The 18302-nt window shown below is 32.4% G+C and overlaps 1 protein-coding gene across 1 annotated transcript; it reads left to right on the plus strand.

The window, feature by feature from the left end:
* The first annotated feature begins 1103 nt into the window (after positions 1-1103).
* LOC143059057 (zinc finger CCCH domain-containing protein 15-like) lies at positions 1104-17883 on the plus strand. Its single transcript, XM_076232524.1, has 13 exons — positions 1104-1290; positions 2729-2830; positions 3981-4080; positions 4583-4726; positions 6507-6598; positions 7791-7896; positions 8532-8608; positions 9430-9498; positions 10370-10447; positions 11544-11642; positions 12291-12417; positions 14433-15492; positions 16165-17883. Exons 1-12 carry the CDS (start codon positions 1225-1227, stop codon positions 14600-14602), a joined length of 1230 nt encoding a protein of 409 aa, XP_076088639.1. The 5' UTR covers positions 1104-1224; the 3' UTR covers positions 14603-15492; positions 16165-17883.
* Positions 17884-18302: the final 419 nt, after the last annotated feature.

The following is an 18302-nucleotide window of genomic DNA, read 5'->3' on the forward strand; positions in this document are numbered from 1 at the left end:
GCTAACGGTGGCCGAAAATGGCAGTTTGACGCTTAACGTAAAGTATTACAGACTAGGGGAATAGCTCTGATAGCATGGATGGAGGCGATAACATACGGACACATAAAAACACATCAGCTTCCATTTCTACATTTTAATCAGACAAAGATGACGTCACAAACATAAATACAAAATACTGGCAAACGGGGAACAACTATCTCTTACAAACAGAAACATAATCCGACCATGATACATACTGATATATAACAAAAGGGCAAATTCTTACCCTCCTAGACTCACAACAACTGGAGACATTAACATGTCACTGATCTGAAGAAAACAAATCTTATGTCCTAAAGGTGCTACCATTTCATTTTTTATGGGGGGGGGGGGGGGGGTTCTAGGATTGAAATATTGTCCTGATTTTTTTTCAAATCGCAAACTCTGTCCGACATTTTATTTTCACTCTTTTCGTTCCTGCTTCATCCTGGCCTTTTTTTAACATAAATTGTCATGCTGTCCTTTCTTTTGGCATACTGTCTCGTCTTACCTTTTTTCACTCAAACCTCCCTGTTCTGCCATTTTTTGCAGATTGCATCCAAGCCCCCTTAAAACTCGAATGACATGATAGCTCCCTAAGACTTACACAATTTCACATGCACACAAACAAACCATATGTAAATGTATGATACTGCAAATCTTTTCAGATTACCTGTTCAGAAACTTTAAACTTGTGCGGAAATTTATTTCAACCATGGAATTAAAATTAAAAAAAAGAAGTTTTGTATGAATTTAATCAAATATCCAAATACTATTTTACAGTGTATCGGTATCTGAATTGGATATTTTTGGCTGTTTAAAGTTATTATTACTAGCTGTTAACTAAAGGAAATCACTAAGCGATAGTTACCAATTATTCACAAAACACGTGATTTATGGACCTTTGTCGGAATGGTTTCATTATTTTGACCTCACCGTGAACAACGGACTAGCTTTACATTATTTTCGAACTACATTAGCAAACAATAGAAATGTTAATAAACCCTTGTTTTTTTCATCTGAAGGATATGAATTAATCGTTTTGTTAAATATTCTATTGCTAAAACAAGTTAAAAATTTATGATCCTTTGTAAATTCGAAACTGAGAATTGATCATCTCCGCCATAATTTTCCCGAACACATTTTCTGTATTGTGCAATATTTTCAAAGATTCCCCAGTAAATAAGAGAATCTTTTCCGCTAAACATGCCTCCTAAAAAAGAAGGACCCAGTAAGAAAAATGAGGCGAAGAAAAAAGAAAGAACAATAGAGGTTAATACTATGTTTTCGTGTAACGGTCTGAGTAGTAACAACTAACTGATGTTAGAAACTGGACAATCGACACACTTTTTGGACAAATGTATTTTTAGTGAATTAGTTGATGATTAACTGTATGGCTAGAATCTGAGAACAGAGACCAATTTGGGGATTTAAAAAAAAAATTCTCCTAAACATGCTAAATGTACCAATGATTTATGTACAATACACCTTATCGCTATAATTTCCCAGCTGACCCGGCCGCTTGACCTTTTTACCTCATACATCAATCACTTTTCCTTTGTGGTGTTTTATGACCTCAAAATTTTATGGGAACCTGTCATAGGTGCTCAAGGACAGGATCCTGTTATGAGCCCCTCGTAGCCCATTCACGAGGGGGGATAGGACCTTTATCGGGACTCCGGGATCGGGTGTTTTTTAGCTCGGGATTTCAGGATTGACGCTTTCGGGATCCGGGAATCCTTTTTTTTCGGATTTCGGGACGTCAGGATTTACTTTATTTAAATTCGGGACCTCGGGATTTCGTTTTTTTAAGTCCGGGATTTCGGGATCAGGACCCCTCCTATCCCCCCTCATTCACCTTATTATCATAAATCCTAGATTTTTCAATGTGTAATATTAGGCAGGCATTACCTGTGAATGGGGATGATGTCTGTATGATTTTTTTTTTTTTTAATTCAAAGACATTAATAAAAGAAACGGAAATACCGTAACATTTCCGATTTTGGTTCTGTTGTTAGGGATTTAGTTGTGACGTTATTTAAGTTATGACGTCATATTCAATGTATTAAAACAAAGAAACGCTTTCATCAGGAAATGTTTTTTTCATATCAAATAATTATTAAAAATTAATTGGCCTTCTTACTTGTCCTGCTTGTTATAAGGTAATTTCCCATAATATTTTCCTCAAATCCCGAGCGTAAACGATACCGGGAAAACATTTGTGCTCAGATGCAGACCGGAAAGGAAGTAGATCTGAAAAAAAAGTTACCAATTTTGAGTTCATTAGTAGAATGAAAAATTCAGGAAATTTTCCTGAAATTTTTGAATTTTTTTTTATTGATTTTTCTTCCGTAATTGGGGACTTCATCCCCATATCACTGATAAGTACCATATATAAACCAATATACCATATTTTGACTCTAAATAAATGCATGTTTACTAACAATGTGAAACTCAACTATAGAGGGAAGCCAAAGGTTGCCAACTTCGTTTCAAGAAATTGGGTCTATGGTCAGGATTTTTTTTTTAAATGAATAAAATTTCACGTATTAATAATTCAAAATTTGTTTCTAAATACCAAGTTATAGTAATAATAAAAAAACACAAATTTTATTCTTGAGAATATAAATAATAGGACTTATACATAAAAAACATATTCTAATTCAGTTTTTTTTTTAAATAAAAATAATTTTGTAATATTGTTTTCCAGGATAAAACCTTTGGATTGAAAAACAAGAAAGGATCAAAGCAACAGAAGTTCATTCAGCATGTGGAGAAACAAGTCAAATGTGGGAACGTAAAAACAAGCAAGGTATATGTTTCAGCTTATATAGATTATTTTCATTTCTACCTGTGCATGTGGGAGCTAAAGTGTTTACAGACAAGCATAAAGTTTTCTGTGTGGAGGTTTCTTAATCGGGTGCATATAGAGTATTATAGACAGTCAGGGGTACTACTTCAGTCTTTTACAAGTATACTTTATTTACTTGAAGAAGTAAAAATAATATACTAATATAAAAATAATATACTAATATAAGTTAATTATAATGTTTGAATAATCCCCCCTTAATTTTCTCAAAAATTCACTTGTATATATGTAAATTGTTTTTTCAATTCCACAAAAGTTCTGATGTTTTGAGATGTAAAAACATGCTTTTAATGATTTTACCAGGTTAGCTCATAATTTTTTATAAATTATATGTTCAATGTCTCATCTCATTAATCATGTTAATTAAAAACAAATAAACTGATTGCTCAAAGATTTTAAGTATTTGCGCAAGGCCTTTAAATATTTCCCCTGGGGGCTTGTAAATGAGCAGTGTTCTGAAGATAACAATCGTTTGCAAAGGGCAGACAATTTAAGATTCTATTGGAGCAAATAAATCCTAAGAAATTAAGAAAAGAAGATAGGATGTCTTTTTCACTTACATAAGTAAAAAATTCTGAATGTGTAAGGGACATAACTAACCTTTAAAAAAATACCTGTACATGTAAATAAAATTCACTTGAATAATAAAATTGAGAATGGAAATGGGGAATGTGTCAAAGAGACAACAACCCGACCAAATAAAAAACAACAGCAGAGGGCCATCTTATCTTATAAATTTACTTAAATAAGTATAATAATATTACTTCTTCAAGTAAATAAAGACTAACAGACCCATGACTTTCTGTCTGCACAAGGTAAAGCTGAAACCAATACGTTCACATGAACATGATGAAAGTCCTGGTTTTACTATCTAATTCTGAAGTTTACAGTAACTCAATTTAATGGTGCTAATCATGTAATTTTAGATATTGGATCAAATGTTTCGGCCAATAGAATCATGCTGTTGTTGATATCTGATTGAATGTTTCAACCAACATGACCAATTGAATCATGTTATTATAGATATTTGATCAGATTTTTCAACCATTGAAATTCAATGTGATTTCATGAATATTGATGCTTTTTATTGTAGCTTACTGAATTGACTCAAGCAGGCAAGAAAAAGGAAGACAAGAAAAAAGAGCAAGATGAGTTAAATATGTTGTTTAGACCAGTACAGACAGTAGGCAAAGGTAAACACCCAATCAAAGTTAAGCTTATTCTGTACATTGATGTAATAATCCAATCAAAATGAGATTTATACTGTACATTGAGGTGAACATTGTCATCCAATCAAAATGAGGTTTACACTGAACTTTGAGGTAAACAGTTACATCCAATCAAAACTAATGGACACTTTGCACAGGATATGTAAGAGTTGTGTCCCTTCACCTATACATCAAAATATACATAAAAAAAGATAAAATGGTCAAATAAAGAACACAGATGAGGATCATTGAAGACAAAACTTCAGAAAAGTTTGCAAAATACAGCTTAGAAATCTATTATTTGGAAAGTTTCTGTTCTCTATCTAGATTTGCTTCAACCAATTCTTATGATACACAATGCTTATTGGGAAAGCGTCACTTTTACGGTTCTTGAGTTATGTCCCATTATAACGTTATTTGCAAGTGGGACCATCATTCCCCATTTATTTTTATGCCCAGCCTGAGATTTATCATTATGCTTTTTCAGGTGCTGACCCCAAATCTGTTTTGTGTGCCTTTTTTAAACAGGGCCAGTGTTCTAAAGGTTCCAAGTGTAAATTCTCCCATGACCTTGGTGTAGAAAGAAAAGCAGAAAAGAGAAATATTTATGAAGATAAAAGTGAAGATAAAGGTAAATATAATTGGCCGTTTCAGAATCTAAAGAATCATGGGTAATTTAATTGTTCGTTCCCCAAAATGAAAATAACGTTCCGTCATTGGTTGAATTTACATTGTTTAGAACGTTTTAAACCAATCACAACGCTTTGGTGTACGCTTTTGAAAATATTACCCAGAATGCATTAGATTCTGAAACAGCGAATTATTACATTGGTTGCAATGAATTACATTGATTTCCCAGTTAAATAAAAATCTTTAATTTCGCATGTGAAATAAACGTGGTTATTTCACTCTCTGACGTCATACAACAATAGGTGTTGTCAAGATGTCGATAAAGGCAGATCATAACAAATTGTGAATGCGTAGAAAAAAAGATACAGTTCCTTACATGTTTTACATTAATTTCTTTAAAAAAAGTCGTTTGCCAAACTCCATTTGTGAATTAATGTGTTGTTTGGTCACTCGTTGAATATTTTTTTTTTATTTGAATTCTTCAATTAGTTAATATTCTATAAATATCACTCTGGTCTGTTCTCAGCTTTTCATAAAATTGTGTATCACTACATTAAGGAAGTTCGATACTAGGTTTCAAAATAACAAGATTTTCACACCACTAGTATATATTGATAGATGAATGATAAACAGAACCAAAAGAGCCAAAAATAAAATATGGGTAAATTTACCTGTTTTCGAGATATTAGCCATTGAAATTTTGGCAGGAAAATGTTCTGTCTTGATTTTTCATAGCTTTATCATTGACAAGTTTAAGTTCTCAAAAACTATTAAAAAATAACAAGGATTTTATACGACTTTTACAGATGGATGATTATTATACATGTAAAAGATTTATAGAAAGAAAATGGGGTCAGTGGGCAAATTTTTTTAAAGCAATCAAATAGATAAAAACCAGAGGATTTAGAAAATCTGACAAAAATTTCAAAACACGACAAGCGAACTTCCTTAATGCAAATCAAGTATTTTTCTCTGAAATTTACAATGATTGATGTATGCTCTATGGAGAAACAAGTACTGGAATAGATAACCAATTGTTATTTATGAAATAACATGTAACCAACTTTAAAATCAATGCTTTAGCATGTTTAACCTCTTTTCTACATGTTCTAAAGAAAATAAATTGTTAATTTCTTTGAATTTCTTTATTATTAAACGAAAAATTGCTTTTTTATCAACTTGGTTAAAATTCAAAATTTCTGAAAGCAATTCAAGAATTGTCAAGTATTGTGAACAACAGGGCGAGTAGGTATTGCTTTTGCAGTTCAGCAAAGACAGGACAGGAAAGCAACGTTATCACCCCAGCCACCTGCTACCATGAGTAGGTATGGCTTTTGACCAGCAAAGCAAAGTAAGACAGGAAAGCAACTTTATCACCCCAGTCACCTGCTACCATGAGTAGGTATGGCTTTTGACCAGCAAAGCAAAGTAAGACAGGAAAGCAACTTTATCACCCCAGCCACCTGCTACCATGAGTAGGTATGGCTTTTGACCAGCAAAGCAAAGTAAGACAGGAAAGCAACTTTATCACCCCAGCCACCTGCTACCATGAGTAGGTATGGCTTTTGACCAGCAAAGCAAAGTAAGACAGGAAAGCAACTTTATCACCCCAGCCACCTGCTACCATGAGTAGGTATGGCTTTTGACCAGCAAAGCAAAGTAAGACAGGAAAGCAACTTTATCACCCCAGCCACCTGCTACCATGAGCAATTAGTTATTTCACTACAACATGTGAATGTAATAGTAGAGGTAGTGATTTATTCTTTGTTATATTTTTTAAGAAACCGTTGAAGATTGGGACGAAACCAAATTACAAGAAGTTGTTGAGAAGAAGCATGGAGCTGCAAATAAACAGAAAATGGAAACCGCTATTGTAAGTTACAAATAAACAAAAAATGGAGACTGCTATTGTAAGTTACAAATAAACAAAAAATGGAGACTGCTATTGTAAGTTACAAATAAACAAAAAATGGAGACTGCTATTGTAAGTTACAAATAAACAGAAAATGGAAACTGCTATTGTAAGTTACAAATAAACACAAAATGGAAACGGCTATTGTAAGTTACAAATAAACAGAAAATGGAAACGGCTATTGTAAGTTACAAATAAACACAAAATGGAAACCGCTATCTTAAGTTACAAATAAAGAGAAAATGGAAAATGCTATTGTAAGTTGCAAATAAACACAAAATGGAGACTGCTATTGTAAGTTACAAATAAACAGAAAATGGAAACGGCTATTGCAAGTTACAAATAAACAAAATGGAAATGGCTATTGGAAGTTAGAAATAAACAGAAAATGGAAAATGCTATTGTAAGTTGCAAATAAACAGAAAATGGAAACTGCTATTGTAAGTTACAAATAAACAGAAAATGGAAACGGCTATTGCAAGTTACAAATAAACAAAATGGAAATGGCTATTGTAAGTTAGAAATAAACAGAAAATGGAAACTGATATTGTAAGTTACAAATAAACAGAAAATGGAAACAGCTATTGTAAGTTACAAATAAACAGAAAATGGAAACGGCTATTGTAAGTTAGGTCTAGATCATGTATATATGGTGTATTTTATGTAAAAATGAGAGATACACATTAATAAGACAGAAACCCAACAAGACAATAAAGTATAACAATAATACAGAGCTCATGGTAAATTCACAAAAGGAGAAGTGTAAAAAATTCACAAAAGGAGAAGTGTAAAAAATTCACAAAATCAAATCATTGCAAATGTTATCAATCACAATATAATTTCTGTTGAGACACTTACCATATATACTATACATTCTATACTGAAAGAGAAAGCACTTATTTACGTGTGTGTCTGTCAAATCAGAGGACGTGTGTGTCTGTCAAATGTATTTGATGATACTAAGATTACATGTAATCAAAAAATGTTGTCCATTACAGATATTAAAGTGTTGATTACTTGAAAAAATGTAATAAGTTACAATTGATTAAAATTACAGATTACCCTTCAACACTTGTATGTTTACATGTAAATATACACAATATAAATAGATATTTGTTTATTTATAGATATGTAAATTTTTGTTTATTTATAGATATGCAAATTTTTCCTGGAAGCTGTAGAAAATGGTAAATATGGATGGTTCTGGGCGTGTCCAAACGGTGCAGACAAATGTCATTATCGACATTGTTTACCTCCAGGTACTTTTAAAATTACTTATCTACATATAGTGTATTAATTACTTATCACACATACTAAATAGTTGGCTACCAAAGACAACCACTGCACTATGGGACCCTGACTTTGAACAGGCACACAAATAATGTGGTGGGTTAAATATGAACAGTCAACCTCACCTTGGACAGTGGCGTAACAGCACAACATAATAACAAACTGTAAAAATCAGTTGCAATTGGCATATCTCATAAGAATTTCATGAGTCACAAAAATGAATAGCAATAAACATGATAAAAAAAGAATGACACAGACACTAAAAGAAGAATACCTATAGTTACTAAAAGCTAGTTCAAATCTAATTACAACTTATATATTTCATGCATTCCTAGACTGAATTATCAATCGGTATACATACATTAGATTTATTGTAAAGACTTAACTCTAACATTGTCTAAGAAAGACATTACCTTGTGAAATGTCAAAATATAAGTAAACAGTATGAACAATATTAATTAGTGGGTAATTAAGTACTTTTTCTGGGAAAATTGCTGCAATACAGTTAGAACTAGCTGAACATGAAAAAAAAGTATCTGTAAATAAGTTGGTTTGATGTAAATATTATTTATTTGTTTTAACTTTTTTCCCTTAATATTTGCAGGATTTGTTCTGAAGAAAGACAAGAAGAAGGATACAGAAGAGGATCAGATTACCATTGAGGAATTAATAGAGAAAGAGGTTTGTCTGATTGTTGTAATTAATAGAGAAATTAAATTAAAACAATTGTAGAGGGTAGGACTGGAAGTTTATTATTTTGGATGCGGGTCATTGGTAAATTATTGATACTTGTCCATTTCTTGTATACTAATATTGGTATGTGATCAATATTTTATTTGGTATAGAGATTTGTGAAGACCTTCTTGGCCACCCAAATCTATTTTATTTAATTGCCCTTTTAGGCAATATAGACTTAAAACTTTACATGGTCTATAGCTATATATACTATAGTTCGTTATCATTCGTTGGATACACATTTTTTGTGGATTTCACGAGTACAGGTAAACAACGAAATTAAACGAAAGACAAATTTTCTATCTGCTTTTATGCAAACCTCGGCAAAAGCACAAAATTAAGTATCCACAAACAACAAGTTTTCCTTTATCCACGAAAATTGGTACCCACAAAAATAAATGAATCCACAGTATCAACTGTTGACATAAATTCTTAAAGTGTTATGGACGGTCTTAAGTTGGTTAATATTTACTGTGGAATAATTGATTTCCTGTGTACACATTATGTGGATTGAGGAAAACCTTCATCTTTGTGGATACAGTTGAACCTTGTTAAGTGGAAGATGAAGGACTGGACCAAAGTATTTGACTTATCTGAGGTTCGACTCATCCAAGGTCGAGTGTGTTGTAATTAATTTGAACTGTATGAATTAGGGTAGGATATTTGTATAAAGAAAATATTTTGACGATTGTGCCTTTTTTATATGATAATTAATGGTTTTATTTCAACATGTTCAAATATATCTTTTTGTTTTGTTTGTTTTACAGAGAGCAGCCTTGGGGGCTAATGTTACCAGGGTTACATATGAAACATTCATAAAATGGAAGGAAAGAAAGGTAGGATAAATAAATGACTTTCAAATTCATTTCATCATGGGGATATTCCATACATTTTGTATGTCACAATGCTTATGTTAATTTGTCATGGTAACAGATTGTTCAATGACCACATCAACGTTAATTGACCTCAGGTCAACTATTAATGTAACTATGTCATTAAAAACCACAAATGATTTCGATAAGAAGTTTATTTTGTTTCATTGAATAAATGTGATTTGTTTTACATATTTATACGACTACAAACATTTTTTTGGTTTGTATAATGCTATGATGTCGTCATCTGTGTCATTCTCGTCCGAAGACACATTCGGTTTCCGAACAATAACTTTAGTTTAAGTGATTGGTTCCTATGAAATTTTACACCAAAATAGCAGGCTATCAGTTCATTTAATGTTTTACTTTTTCTTTGCTGAAAAATGTTGAAAAAAAATAAATGTCATGCACACATGTATGATTTTTTTGTCATTTTTCTTAGTACCTACAAGTTCTAATTTCTGACTATACTCATGAAATTCTTATGAGATATATATGCCAATTACAAAACTTTGAATTTTTCGAAAAAATTAAAGATTTTCTTATCCCAGGCATAGATCACCTTAGCCGTATTTGGCACAACATTTTGGAATTTTGAATTCGCAATGCTCTTCAACTTTGTACATGTTTGGCTTTATAAATATTTTGATATGAGCATCACTGATGAGTCTTATGTAGACGAAACGCACGTCTGGCGTACTAAATTATAATCCTGGTACCTTTGATAACTTTTTATATGACAACAATCTTCATTAATGTCATATGACACATTTTAAGTTTTACCTACTTTCTGTTTGCCGAGTGAATCACCTGACTTTTTTATTTTTTTTTATAGAGAAGTGAAAAGATTGAAATTGCAAGAGAGGCTAAAGACAAAAAGAAATGTGACTTTAAAGCTGGAAAAATGTTGGGAGTAAGTATAATAGAATTATGGATATGAGTAGCTATTGTTCTCTCTATTAATATTTATTCAATGTTGTAGAAAACACCTTGATTAAAATTAATTTTGACAAAACATTTACTTTGTAGACAAAAATATAAATATTTAAAAACAATAAAACTTTATCAGAAAATTTCATTTGATATATATATAGCAAATTGACAAACACAAATTATACTTATTGAGAAGCTTAATTAATCTGCATCAGAAGAATGTGATTAAAACAGCTAATTTTACAGAGTTATTTCCCTGTAGTGTTGTGTACCACCTTAAGGAGAACAGAAGAGGATGTGTTTCAAGCTTATGTCAGTATTGAATGTTAGTTTGTGGAATAAAGCTCTTTGATTTATAATTTCAGATTACTGGCAGAGATATGTTTGAGTTTAACCATAACTTTTAGAACTACAGCACTTTGATTTATAATTTCAGATTACTGACAGAGAAATATTTGAGTTAAATCCTGACCTTTAGGACTACAGCTCTTTGATTTATAATTTCAGATTGCTGGCCGAAATATGTTTGAGTTTAACACTGACTTTTAGGACTACAGCACTTTGATTTATAATTTCAGATTACTGACAGAGATATGTTTTGAGTTAAATCCTGACCTTTAGGACTACAGCACTTTGATTTATAATTTCAGATTACTGGCCGAGATATGTTTGAGTTTAACACTGACTTTTAGGACTACAGCACTTTGATTTATAATTTCAGATTACTGGCCGAGATATGTTTGAGTTTAACCCTGACTTTTAGGACTACAACACTTTGATTTATAATTTCAGATTACTGGCCGAGATATGTTTGAGTTTAACCCTGACTTTTAGGACTACAGCACTTTGATTTATAATTTCAGATTACTGGCCGAGATATGTTTGAGTTTAACCCTGACTTTTAGGACTACAGCACTTTGATTTATAATTTCAGATTACTGGCTGAGATATGTTTGAGTTTAACCCTGACTTTTAGGACTACAGCACTTTGATTTATAATTTCAGTTTACTGGCCAAGATATGTTTGAGTTTAACCCTGACTTTTAGGACTACAGTGCTTTGATTTATAATTTCAGATTACTGGCAGAGATATGTTTGAGTTTAACCCTGACTTGATAGGAATGGATGACGATGAGGCTGACGAGGGAGAGATAGAACGGGAAAGAGATGAAGATGTAAGTAAAATGAATAAATTGTTTTTAAAATGTTGATATGACAGCAAATGTTTCAAGATGACAAGGGAGAGAACTTATGTCAAAGATTATGCAAACCATTGGTTTTTTTTTAAGATTTGAGGGGTATTGTAGGCCCCCTTTTTATACGACCCCAAAAAAAATTTGGGATTGTAGAATGTTTCAAATTTTGAAAAGTTTCAAGAAGAAATATTCAGTTGCACAGTATTGTGCAATAGATTTGTAAGATCTTTGACCACATTAATTTTGTGACAAAAACCTGTATTATGTAAAAAATTTGATCACAATCCAAATTCAGACAGTATCAAGCTTGAGTATTGTGACCAAATTTGCCCCAACTGTTCAGGGTTCGACCACTGGGGTTGTATATAGCTGAGACATACGGAGCACCTGGTTGAAGATGGAAATATGGTCAAGTTCAGAACTGTGTAGGTCAAACTGAAGATGAGGTGTATTTGCTTCTGCCTTTCTAGGCACACATTAAGAATAAAGACTTGTGATCTTAGAGTCTTTTACATAGAAACTAGCATGTTAAAAATTGAATTTTTATATGTGCTCTTGTGTAATTTACATATATATATCATTTTAGTGCTATTATTTTTATGCATTTTTGTGTATCTTTTTTTTCAGGATGAGGATGAAATTGTCGTCCAAGAAATCAATTTAGATTCATTTAACAATTACGTGGGTAAAGGTGAAGGGACAGTAGCCCCAGAGTCCAGGGTACCGATGACAAATGGTGTTGTACGAAATAATGGTAAGATAAATATAGGTCACTGTAACCTAAGCAGTGTTAACCTAGGGTACATTAATATCCAACAACATTGTATAATGAGTTCTGCTTAAGGGTGTTCATAGGGTGGTTAAAAGAATTTCTTAATCGGTGGCTAAATTGTCTAAAAAGCTACTACTGTAATCACTAGCCAGTCAAAACTGATGTTGTGAGTTTGAATCCAGCTAGTGTAGGTGCACTTCACTCCAATCTTAATTGACTAGGGTTGTCAGTTTATCTATCTAAGGTTGGTGTTTATCTCTGGGCACTCCTGCTTCCTTTGCCGAAACAACTGGCCACTATGAAATAGCCAAAAAGTGTTGTTAAAACTCCCTATAAATGCCTAACTAAGAGACATTCATAAGGAGGTTAAAAGAATATCCGACACCAAATAATGCTTACTTTGTATAAAGGCATTTCAATGGATGGTTAAAAGAATGTCGAATCCCTTTTAATGTTGACTTATGGTGTTTTTCATTGGGAGGGTTAAAGAATGTTCAACACATCTAAAATTAACTTTGACTAAATGTGTTTCATAGGAAGATTTAAAGAATATAAAACATCATCTAATGTTAACTATGCTATAGGATATTCCATAGGGAGGTTAAAGTATATAAAACACCTAGTGGGTCAATTTTGACTAAGTGCTATTCCAGAAAAAAATGTATTTGGTTGGAAGGCAGTTTATGTCAGCACCCGCCACCCAGACAATTGTAATTGAGAATTATATAAGTGATATGGTTGCCAATGAGTCAGCTATCCAAAAGATATACAAATAAGAAGTGATATGGTTGCCAATGAGTCAGCTATCCACCATAGACCAAATGACTTAAAAGGTAACAACTATAGGTCACACTTTATCCTTCAACAATAAGCAAAACATACTATATAGTCAGCTATAGGTGGCCTCCACATGACAAAATATGAAACAATTCAATGATAAAGCAAAGGACTTGATTTATGACAAGACCTCAATTAAAATGAAAAAGCATAACAGACAGCAACCTGATTTATATGTACAAAATAAATAGAATAAATATATTTTATCAATTACAACCAGCGCTAATCATACTAGCCTTTCGCACAGAGTAAACAAAGTTATATTTTATTGAGGCACCTACAGGAACCTTCCGATAATGCTGCCATCCAACACAAGAAAAGAAATAAATAATAATGGACCATCTTAACCAAAAACGAGTGCTAAGGAGGAAAAGAACAGTGATAGGAAATTATTTCTCTCTTACAGAATTCATTTGAAATTAAATGCACCCAACTTCGTATTCTTCAAATTCAATCTGATGCTCCCGAAAATTATATTAATCAAACATACAACCCTCATGATACTACCACTTTTACAGATTACTGGCCATTCCCGATAGTTTGATGAACGAACACATAGTTAAAATTCAGCATAGACTAGTGATATTTATACTTTGTCCTTTACTCTCGGCGACCGAAACATTTTACATCATTCCTGACGTGATTGGAAGTAGTACCTCTGGCCAAGAGAAGCCAGTCGAAATGGTACGGAATTGCTGATAAAATGTCGTCTATTTTGGGGAAGAAAGTTAAATAAACATTCAGACCACACAACCTATACTGTCTATACACAGCCTGACAACTTATTGTATTATTCTTTCCACGATGTAAGAGGATAAACACATGTTGGCAGAATAATTTTAACAAACATTTTCACAACAAAAACATTTTTATTAATTTCTTTTTATAGTTTACTTACATACTTACAATGAACTTTCACTTTCACTTTCAGTTGCTATTAATAACGTTACTGACCATTGTAACATTGTGACATTTAAAGTTTTACACTTTTACACTTTTGTACTTCAGCATGATTTTATGTATTGTTTTTATCCTGATGACGGTGCCCTAGGCACCGAAACATGTAGATCAATAAATTTCTGCAGCAGCCCCTAAAGTGTTGTTGTTATGAGACTCTCTATAAATATGATATATGTTATTTTTTACTTTCATTATTTTAGACGAAGAGTCCAAGTTAAATGAAGCTGGTGCGTTACCTACAACAGACAATATGTCCGATACAGATGCAGCGAACATGAATGGTGATATTGAAATTGACGAGGACCTATTTGACGGGGAAGATCTTGATCAAATAGAAGAAGATTTAGAAACTTTAGATTTGGATGAATGACCCCACCATTCTAAACAGACAAGAAAAGAAAAAAAAAACATATTACGTTTTGGATGAATGACCTTGTGATAGTGCTTTGACCTTTAAAATTTGACTTTTGACCTCAGTTGTTTAAGTTACTTTTGGATAATGCTATCATTTGTTAATTGGTATGAATACAAATTGGAAACCTGAGATGTTGGGTTTATGTCAATGAGACAGCAACCAAACAACAAGAATAACCTAAAGACATTGAGAGGGCAACATTCAGTCTTCCGCATTACACCAGCCTCAGTATATAAATATGTGAAGCTTTAAATCCTGGAAAGTTGTAAATAAATTATGCCTTCAACACTAAGTTTCCCAATTTATAAAAAAAAATTAAAAAGAAAATGATTGGGCAGGACAGGCATATGTTGTTTGGCAAGATGAAACATGGGTTTTTAGATTGACACTCCCTCTCGTCATTCTCTATCAGTGGACTTATATAACAAACATAAAAACAGCACAGAAATCAGTATAGAAAGACATTTCAACAATGATCAGTTAACAATGATCAGTCAACAATGATCAGTCAACAATGATCAGTCAACAATGATCAGTCAACAATGATCAGTCAACAATGATCAGTCAACAGTGATCAGTCAACTATGATCAGTCAACAATGATCAGTCAACTATGATCGGTCAACAATGATCAGTCAACTATGATCAGTCAACAATGATCAGTCAACAGTGATCAGTCAACAGTGATCAGTCAACTATGATCAGTCAACAATGATCAGTCAACAATGATCAGTCAACAATGATCAGTCAACAGTGATCAGTCAACTATGATCAGTCAACTATGATCAAGTCAACAATGATCAGTCAACAATGATCAGTCAACAATGATCAGTCAACAATGATCAAGTCAACAATGATCAGCCAACAATGATCAAGTCAACAATGATCAGTCAACAATGATCAGTCAACAATGATCAGTCAACAATGATCAGTCAACAATGATCAGTCCACAATGATCAGCCAACAATGATCAGTCAACAATGATCAGTCAACAATGATCAAGCCAACAATGATCAGTCAACAATGATCAGTCAACAATGATCAGTCAACAATGATCAAGTCAACAATGATCAGCCAACAATGATCAAGTCAACAATGATCAGTCAACAATGATCAGTCAACAATGATCAGTCAACAATGATCAGTCAACAATGATCAGTCCACAATGATCAGCCAACAATGATCAGTCAACAATGATCAGTCAACAATGATCAAGCCAACAATGATCAGTCAACAATGATCAGTCAACAATGATCAGTCAACAATGATCAAGCCAACAATGATCAGTCAACAATGATCAGTCAACAATGATCAAGTCAACAATGATCAGTCAACAATGATGATCAGTCAACAATGATCAGTCAACAATGATCAGTCAACAATGATCAGTCAACAATGATCAGTCAACTATGATCAGTCAACAATGATCAGTCAACAATGATCAGTCAACAATGATCAGTCAACAATGATGATCAGTCAACAATGATGAGTCAACAATGATCAGTCAACAATGATCAGTCAATTGACTCAAATTATATTCTTTACAGAAATGAAGGATCATACCCCAACCCAACCCCCAGTCATTTATCCCTTTAGGTATTTAACTTTTCTTAATTAATTTGTACCCTCTGTCTTTAATTGGAGATATGGTATGATTACCAATAAGACAACCATTAGAGGTCATTTGAAATATGACACAAATGATAAATATAGATTCGCTTCATTCCTTCCAATGAATTTGTATGAAAAATCAGCAACTTTGATCTTTTTGCAAATAAAATCATTTTATCAAATGTATTTATCGTCAAAAATAATTGCAAACATTCCTATAGTACTTAAATTAAGATACACTTATGTTATATGCAAAGAATCTTGAATTAAAAACCAATCTATTCAATGAATTGTTGCTGAGAAACAGTAACATTTGCCAGGAAATGATCTGCTTCAAGTTGTATTGGAGTCCAACTCAAGTCTGTAAAAGTCAAATACTGAATTTTAATTTTTGGGATAGAATACATGTATGTTATCCAAAACCCTAACCCTAAAAATCATGTTACCCTACCATGTCTATTATCATACATAAACAGTGAGATCTGTTGAAATGAAGCTTGCTCATCATTTATTTATTAAGGTATGCCATGAACAGTGAGATCTGTTGAAATGAAGCTTGCTCATCATTTATTTATTAAGGTATGCAACAGTTACTGTGAATTCATTATTATTCGTTGGATACCAGGTGAAACATGAATTTACTGTGCTTAGCCAATAACCTTTGTGGTAGTGAATTACCTATTACCTGCCAGTTTAAAAAAATGTCAATACAATTTGTCCATTTAAATTGTACAATAGGTATTGTGAGAGCTATTACCAACAGGTGGTCATTTAACTATCTGTAGATTTACCTGGTTGTTTAAATTGACAGAGTTAATTTAAATGACTGATAGCTAGCTTGCTTTCCTCATGTCCAATGTCCTGAATGGTGAAGGGTGGGAAGGGAAATTTCGGTTTTTGACTTTGATGGTTAATGGTTGAAATTCCTTCTGATGTACCCAAAAATAAATCAAAGAAATTATGTTGGGTATGGTTAGACCTAAGTCCCTTTCGATCCTGTCAAATCAATTTAAATGGAATAGAGTCAATAGATAGACCTAAAAATTGTTTGATGATTTTGTTTAAACATACATATATATAATCATGATAATTATTGTTTACTGGTTTGTTAGGTAATTAAGATATAATTGTTCCACAATATTTTTGATCACAAAAGACTTTGTAATAAACTGATCTGATCTGACTTGACTGCATGCAAGTGTCTTAACAAAAATGTATGGCAATAGACATTTCTGAAAAAATATCTTGCATCATATTAATATAAACTTCGATGTATTTAAGATTAAGGTGTTCAGATTGAAAGAGTCAATTTAGATTTTAATTCATGATAAAATTGAGAATGAAAATGGGGAATGTGCCATTGTACATCATGTCCATTGAGCTTTTGATTTTGCCAATTTATATAAAAGGACTTTCTGTTTTGAATTTCCCTTGGAGGTTAGTATTTTTTGTTATTTTACTTTTTGTTTGGTTTTGGATGGCCTGAAAATTTGTATGTTAACAGTATCAGATTCTAAACCTTGTAAAGGGCAAGCATTATTTTACCAAACATTATTCTGTATGATAAAATTATTGTGTATACATGACTATTATGATTGAAATAAATTTATGGTTAATGATTTCAAATTGTATTGTTATTTTCTATAAATTGACTATTTAAAGACAAAACCAACTAACATACATATCGGTTGACAATGAGACGCCTATCCACCAGAGGATGTAAATAAAAGGTAACTGTACAGCCTTCAACAATGAGCAAACCCACACATATAGTTAGCAATAAAAAGCTCATAGAAAACTAATGTGAAACAGTTCTAAAGAGAAATTTAATTGTGGTAGACCATTAGGATTGGTACACAATACATGTGGTAGACCATTAGGATTGGTACACAATAATTGTGGTAGACCATTAGGATTGGTACACAATACATGTGGTAGACCATTAGGATTGGTACACAATAAATGTGGTAGACCATTAGGATTGGTACACAATAAATGTGGTAGACCATTAGGATTGGTACACAATAATTGTGGTAGACCATTAG

The sequence above is a fragment of the Mytilus galloprovincialis genome, chromosome 14 (genome assembly GCF_965363235.1).
Source record: "Mytilus galloprovincialis chromosome 14, xbMytGall1.hap1.1, whole genome shotgun sequence".
Lineage (NCBI taxonomy): Eukaryota > Metazoa > Mollusca > Bivalvia > Mytilida > Mytilidae > Mytilus > Mytilus galloprovincialis.